The sequence below is a fragment of the Tachysurus fulvidraco genome, chromosome 3 (genome assembly GCF_022655615.1).
Source record: "Tachysurus fulvidraco isolate hzauxx_2018 chromosome 3, HZAU_PFXX_2.0, whole genome shotgun sequence".
Taxonomy (NCBI): domain Eukaryota; kingdom Metazoa; phylum Chordata; class Actinopteri; order Siluriformes; family Bagridae; genus Tachysurus; species Tachysurus fulvidraco.
In genome coordinates this window covers 22,396,195-22,404,233 of record NC_062520.1, presented here as the reverse complement: position 1 = coordinate 22,404,233, position 8,039 = coordinate 22,396,195, and the positions used below count along the sequence as shown (strand labels likewise).

General features: G+C 38.0%; 1 protein-coding gene across 1 annotated transcript; it reads right to left on the bottom strand.

Moving 5' to 3' along the window:
* Window positions 1-7,337, bottom strand: hibadhb (3-hydroxyisobutyrate dehydrogenase b). The gene is made up of 8 exons (XM_027149891.2): window positions 7,176-7,337; window positions 6,717-6,874; window positions 6,325-6,434; window positions 4,357-4,478; window positions 1,881-2,014; window positions 1,696-1,772; window positions 1,322-1,478; window positions 1-1,043 (listed from the first exon to the last, which is right to left on the bottom strand). The coding sequence occupies exons 1-8, from the start codon at window positions 7,246-7,248 to the stop codon at window positions 885-887; spliced, it is 990 nt and encodes a 329-aa protein (XP_027005692.1). The 5' UTR covers window positions 7,249-7,337; the 3' UTR covers window positions 1-884.
* Window positions 7,338-8,039: the final 702 nt, after the last annotated feature.

Genomic DNA, 8,039 nt, shown 5'->3' with positions numbered 1-8,039 from the left:
TTTACACGAAAAATTTACCTGTATTGACACAGAAATCACAAAAATCACCAAGCATAGTGAACCGCTGATGAATACATGTTTAGATATAATTTTTACTCTGTCCAAATCACATCAGAACATAATACAAGGTAAGTGTGGCAAAGCCAATCAGGACACTGACTGAACAGCAGAAATCATAGAAAATATGAGAACAGGATAATTTGGCGTTCAATAGTGAGTGTGCTAGACTGGAATTCAAGTGTCACCTGGAGGAAACCAGCTTTCACTGTCAGGACACATTTTTCTGCTTTAATTTCAGAGAAGACACATACGATTTATGACATGTAGACCCCACTGCAAACCTGTTAAACATGACAGCAATTACTCTGAAAATAAAACTAGAAAACAAACTATTAAAACAAAAAAGGAGTAAGTGCTACGAAACAGTGTCTTAGCTAGCTCAAGCAAAGGAGTGTTTTTTAATAAAGTCTAAAAGTGTCACTTCCTCATTGCAGCTGTGCCAGTTCATTCAGCTGAAACCATAACAGAAATTCCAACATGACCACATATTTTACTGAAAGTCAGACTACAAGACACAATGCTACAGAATCTGATTAACAAACAAAAGTAACTACTGCCTCAGATTCACAGTTTCAAGGGTTAAACATGGGAACATGGTTTGAACAGGACAGGCCCAAACAGGTAACATGATTCCAGAGACAAGGACTGAACATCCTTAAATTTATAGGTTCACGTCCTATGTTCTACTCTTTCACTCATTTGACTTCAGAGACGAAGTATTTGGAGATCACACAGGTCATTGTTGCATTATTTGCAAACATTTTTCATGCCAGGTCTTGGTAAGGCAGAAGAGTAGACTTAGGGCATGATAGTGGGTGTCACCCCTACTGGCCCTCCTCTTCACGCAGGAACTGGAAGACAGAGGAGAAGTCCTTGCTGGCATAACCACGTGCACACATCATGCGATAGATCTGATGAGCCAGTGAACCCAGTGGAACCGGAGTCTTCGTATTTGTTGCAGTGTTCTGTGCAAGTCCCAGATCCTGCAGTAAAATATAATTTTATTTTAAGGAATTATCATATATAATTGATTTATAAAAGTAATTTGAGCAACATAATGTCAGATGTAGTCATTAGAACAAGCAAAACATTTAAAGTATGATTTTTTTTAATATACTACATAAGTTTAATACAGTATTTATTTTAAGTAAAAATAGAAATACGGGTTTAGCACAAGATTTAAGTTAGTTTTACTGAGAAATTATGAATGACAGCAAAAGATAAACTTCAAAAATGAGATAACAAAACAAACAGACCCTACCTTAGCCATTAGTGTAGTTCCAAACCCCCCTTGATAGTTGTTAGCTGAGGGCACTCCCTCCATTACTCCTGGAACAGGATTATAGGTGTCACTGGACCAGCAGCGGCCTGAGCTCATGTTGAGTATTTTTGCCAGAAGCTTGGGATCGAGCCCCAGCCTGTTAAAGGAGATAAAAACTGAAACTACTTACACCACATAGTGTGACCGAGATCAACACTTTCTAAAAAAAAAAAAAAAAAATGCGCAAAAAAAAAAAAAAAAAAAGTAATAATAAAATAAGTTGGCCAAAAATCTGACCCAAGTGTAATCTATAGTACGTTTACCATCATTTTATTTTCTCACCATCTATAAAGAATAAAAGTGGCCAACTATACCTGATGCCCAAGTTCATGGTCTCAGCAGTGCCAATCATTCCTATTGCCAACAGCATGTTGTTACAGATCTTAGCAGCCTGTTGAGAGAAGACGAGAAACACAAGATTACACAAACACAACATAACTCACAGCTTCTGACATACAAATGAACAAGAGCAACACCAAGTGAAGAATCAGAGGCATACCTGTCCTGTGCCAACCTGACCGCAGTAAACTACATTGGCTCCCATGCAGCTTAGTAACTCTTTCACTGCTGTGAATTCCTCTTCCACTCCTCCCACCATGAAGGTCAGCTTACCAGAAGTGGCGGCTCCAACACCTGAGCCAATCAGAAAAAGTGAAGGGGTTACCTATTTATGCCATACCTAGTTGATCTTTTTAAGGGTATACAAATTCTATTCTAATGACATTTTAAGCCAAGTGAAAGTATTATAGTGATTAGGTACACATCCAGTATTAATAAAAAGAGCCCTTAAATCACAGTTTACAGTTTAATATGATGGATTAGATCTGAAATGTATGACTTCAAAAGAATTTGAGAACATGACTAGATGTATAATATAAAATCTACTGAGATTTTTTTATTATTATTTTATTTCAGCAAATGAAGCCAACCCTTAGCACTGGTTACTCAAATGTCTGTCTTTCTAAAAAAAAAAAAAAGAAAAAAAAGTGGGCAGCAAAGAAATAAAATCATGCATGATATGCTAAACAAAAGACAATGCATTGATGTCACTGCAAGACCAATGAGCATTAATGGTAAAGTATGTGGCAGTAATAAATAAACATGTTGGGAATAAAGAAGCTGAGAGCTTGTGTGGTTCTTTACTTTAACTCCATGTCAGGGCCTTAATTACACAGGCAGGAAAAAAGTTCTATAATTACAGCAGTGCAGTTCCATCTACTTTCACACACAGATGAAAGTGACGTCATGTTCAGTTTTGTTGTGGCTCGCTTTTCATTACGGATGGTTCACAGGCACAAGGGTAGAGCTGAGAATAATATCTACTAGAGGGGCTAAGTACAGAGACTGAGCAGGTTTGTGGAATTCTTACGACTGTTTCGCACCCAAAAGCCGTTTCAGCGGCGCCCATGCCAAACCATGCTGACGCAGTCTTGTCGGGAGAGGCAACAATTTAAGGAAAGAAAACTAGTAGCGTGCTGTTGTTTACGTGCCGAAAAGCCAGAGGCAACAACTTCCTGATTAAAAGGGCCATAAAGCACAGAGTGGGTGCTGGCTCAGTATAAGAACCGGCTGTCTTAGAACATGAGGTAGCCATTGCACCTCAGCCAAGACTATAAGAAAAGAAGGTTGTAATATAGTAACTGCAGGAATGATTTAAAAACGTAAACTTTTTTTTTGTGCATGCATGCACTGACGTTTCTGTATAGAGTGGCTTATGCCCATCACTGCACGCGTGTCATATTTGTAGCAAAAGATGAAAACAGAATAGCAGCATGCGCTTATCTGCAATGGTTCAAAATTGTGATTTATTAATATGTAACCTCCATCAAAGTGGAGTTGAAAGGTTTAAACGCAAGTGACAACCCTTGGACTCATTCCCTTGCTGGTCTGGAGATACTGCAGCTTATGTCAGAAGGTCTGCACAAAACAATGGCAAACTGTGAGGTTAAGCATGACTGCACAACTTTAATCACAGTGCAGATGGAAAAGGATTGAAAACTGCTGAGAATGCAAAAAACTGTTCAAAAGCTAAACGAACACGGGTCATATTTAAGCGAGAGGAGAACAAACAAGAAAGCATGTATGAACAGTGCATATGCATGTGTGATGTGTACATGATGTATATGCATGTGTACACTGGGTGAATGTATGCGTATTTAGACGCCAGGAGTCAGTCTGTGGGTGGGAAATTTAATAGCATGAGTCATTTTCAGCCCAGTCTCCCTGCATCTCCAACACACTAATAGCAAAAGTTAATACAGTGGAAACTGGACAGGCATCACTCCATGTGTTCATGTTTTTTCCTTTTTTAAAGCAATTGTCCAGCCTTAAACAAAATAACAATTAAGTAGGCAATGATTTTAGGTACAGGATGTGTGTTTGTGTTTTGACATGTACCCTGTTATTTAATAGATACTCTACTCTAAATACAACTAAGATCATGAGAGCGGAATATCGTGGGGTTTTCGCAAGGAAATAATAGTTTAATTGTGTAACACACCTACTTAACAGTTAGCGAGCTAATCTGGGGGGACGACGACAATCTTTTAAAAAGACATGATAACCCTAGAAAACATTTGAAATTGGCCAAATATTTTATGTTTTTATCAGATTATTTTGTGGATATAAACTGTATACATTTCACTGCATGTGGTATAGTGTATACATCTGTGTAGGTGATGCATAAAATCTTGAAGCCTGAATAAACCCATTGTAAGCATACAGAGACACTGCCCAAAATGATTCTTTTTCAGAGAACAGCCAACTGCCTCTTCATGGACACCACTTATGGTAACAGATGAATCAAAGCTGCATCATGTTTTTTTCTTCTTCATACTGAGGTTAGGTGGGGGAAAAAACAGCTCAGGATGAATCACTCCAGAACATGTGTGGGTGTGAAAACAATAAAACTCCAGTAAAAAGAGTTTTGTCTGGTTTGGGTCACATTAACCACTGTGGTGGGTACATGCTTTTACCTCCAGATACCGGAGCATCCATAAAAACAGCACCCATTTTCTCGGAAGCAACAGCCATTTCCTTGGATACAGCAGGATCAATGGTACTGGAGTCAATGAGTAGAGAACCTTTCTTCACCTTCCTGCATAGCAAGAGAAATAAGTATATGAGAGAATAATAAGTGGAACTAGTTTTATAGTTCTATGGCTAAGATACCCAGCTCTCATCACTTTACTCTGGACAGTATGTAGAGTTGAGATTTATGACTAAAAGTGGAATATAGTAAAGCATGAACTTTAAGAGAAATGATATAAAAATGTGGCCTGAATGGCCTGTCTGTTAATTGATGGACTTATTACATTGATATAATAATAATAATAATAATAATAATAATAATAATAATAATAATAATAATAATAATAATAATAATAATAATAACCATCATCATTATTTTACACTCTATTTAAAACATTTGTCTTGGCTGTTTTCTGAAAAGCAGAAAATTATAAATCATGAACATACCTACATATGTACACACATGATTATATAATATTATTACACACACACACACACATATATATATGAATACTCTTGTGAATTTCTGCAATTAAACTAGTAGCATTTTTGTAGCGTATACATCAATAATGTGTGTGTAATTCTCTCTCGATCTATCTCACACATATCACTATCTATATCACACACACACTAATATATATATAAAAATTGTTACAGCAGTGGAGTCATTCAGATTCCTGGGAACCACAATCTCCCAGGACCTGAAGTGGGACATTCACATAGACTCCATTGTGAAAAAGGCCCAGCAGAGGTTGTACTTCCTTCGCCAGCTGAGGTAGTTCAACCTGCCACAGGATCTGCTAAAACAGTTCTACACTGCCATCATTGAATACATCCTCTGCACCTCAATTACTGTCTGGTTCAGCTCAGCTACCAAATCTGACCTCAGAAGACTACATAGGGTTAGTCCGGACTACTGAGCAAACCATTGGCACAACTCTCCCCACTCTCCAGAGTAAGCAAAAGGGCAGACAATCACTCTGGGCCCCTCACATCCAGCACACTCCCTCTTTGAACTGTTGCCACCTGGTTGACACTACAGAGCCTTGAGCATCAGAATGACCAGATAGGAACAGTTTCTTCCCTCAGCCAATCCATCTGATGAACATTTAACATACATGGAACACACACCACTCTCACACACTATTTACTTAAAACATATACTATGTATATTTCAATTGAACATTTCAAAATTGTACATTTGTACATACAAATTGCCTATATTGTATATTTTAATTGCTCATTTCACACTTGCACATTTGTACATACAATTTGTCTGTATCGTATATGTCATTCTGCTACACTGTGGAACTTCTGTCACTATAACAAATTCCTCACATATGAAAACATGCCTGGCAATAAAGCTCTTTCTGATTCTATACATATAGACACACACACACACACACACACACACACACACACAGATAGATAGATAAGTAGATAGATAAACAGAGACAGATAGATAGATAGATAGATAGATAGATAGATAGATAGATAGATAGATAGATAGATAGATAGATAGATAGAGAGAATTACACAAACATTATTGATGTATACGCTACAAAAATGCTACTCATTTAATTGCAGAAGTTCACTTTTAAAAAAAAATCACTTCAGAAAAAAATTCCTCGTTATTTGAGCATGGATCACATAAGATAAATATTTCTATGCCAATCTGATAAAAAAAAAAAATAATGCAGATATCCAGGTTCTATAAAATGCTATGATATATGAAAAATTCAAGGATGAGACAAAAAATAACATTAATAGTAATTCTAATACACTGGTTGACTTCTTAAACCTCTTTATTCTTGTAGCTACTTTACCAAAATCCTTACACCCATAACGATGATCATTTAACTGAAAACAAAAAATGAACTTCTGAAGTCAAAGATTTGAAAACCCAGGCTTACTTAAGAATTCCATTTTGACCCGTGTACACATCAATAACATTAGGGCTTGACGGCAGCATTGTGATGATGCGGTCTGCTTTGTCTGCCACATCTGCAGGTGTGTCCAAGATCTAAGACCAAAAGAAAAAGTCCAATTTTAAAGTAAACACTGTATCATGGTCAGGGGCACAGTGACTCTGGAGCCCATGTTATACCTGGGATGGGAAGGCAGTCATCAATAGGTGAATGCGAACGCGCACACACACATACAAGGGGATATTTAGCAACTAGATACATCATGGAAAACTCCACACAGACAGTAACCTGAGATCATGGTTGAATCATGGACTCTGAAGGGCCACCTTAATTTTATTATCAATGTGTGCAAAATTTGAAGTCATGTTTGATCTCACTTGAGCACCCAGCTCCTGTAGTTCTTTGCAAGACTCTGGGAAAACATCTGTAGCAATCACAGGGTAGCCGTGTTTGATCAGGTTCTTGGCCATTGGGTTTCCCATGTTCCCCAAGCCAATGAAGCCCACCTGGGTCTTGGAGGCCATAGATCTGCAGACTGAGACAAAAACCATTACATAATGCACGCGCACAAGTGTCCTGTTGCCACATTGATGCCCTTCAGCTGATCTCAAGGTGAACACACAACATCACTAACTTAATGAAGATATACAAATTAAAATGGTTTGTGATTTAAGACACCATGTTGTTGTAACTCTAACCGCAGAACTACACCAGTGTCTGTTTAACTTTAAACAGTATGAAATGAGATCATTTAGCACAGCATTTTTCACAGTACATAACTCACAACTCTGCAATAAATAAGTCACTAAAACCGAGATAAATATGACAGAGCATACCCTGAACCGAAGCGACATAATTATGCCACTTTCCTAAAAGACTTTTCCGAGAGCCCCTTAACAGAGCCGCCATACTGCCTTACTGCTGCCCTCCGACTCACAGCGCCTGCATTGGACGGCAAATGAATGATGCAACTTCTGACCATACAGCGTTGTGCTTTCCGCACCTTTTCCACCAATGAAAAAGAAACAAAAAGAAGGCGGGGCATCCTACAGAGCCATCATACGATTGGTTAAAAACGATAACAAGCATCGCTCCAGCGGAAGTCCTTTGATGACCGTGTATAACGTATAATACAATAACAAAGGCATGTTTTTATAGAATAGAATCAGAATGATCTTTATTGCCAAGTTTGCTTGCGAATACAAGGAATTTGTTTTAGTGTCATAAAGATTTCACAGAGTCGACAACACACAGACAAAATAATAATAATGATGATAATAATAATAATAATAATAACAATAACAAACAAACAAATAAACAGATAAATAAATAATACACGTGTAAATACAAATAGATAAAATAACTCAATTGTATGTACAACTATAGATGATCGAATGAAATAGAATAGAATGAGATGCAGGGATGTAGTAAGATGGAGGTGGAAACAAATAAAGTGAAAGTGACGTGACATACGGCTAAGTACGGTGACCCATACTCAGAATTCGTTCTCTGCATTTGACCCATCCAAAGTGTACAGAAACATCAGTGAACACACACACACACCGTGAACACACACCCGGAGCAGTGGGCAGCCATTTATGCTGCGGCACCCGGGGAGCAGTTGGGGGGTTCGGTGCCTTGCTCAAGGGCACCTCAGTTGTGGCCGGCCCGAGACTCAAACCCACAACCTTAGGATTACG

Bases quoted from the DNA above. Each gene is read 5' to 3' on its own strand.
- hibadhb (XM_027149891.2), bottom strand. From the start codon at position 7,248: ATGGCGGCTCTGTTAAGGGGCTCTCGGAAAAGTCTTTTAGGAAAGTGG. The intron at 2,015-4,356 runs GTAAAAGCATGT...TGATTGGCTCAG, and splicing joins GGATGCTCCGGTATCTGGAG to GTGTTGGAGCCGCCACTTCT. The intron at 1,044-1,321 runs GTAGGGTCTGTT...ATTTTACTGCAG, and splicing joins GAACTACACTAATGGCTAAG to GATCTGGGACTTGCACAGAA.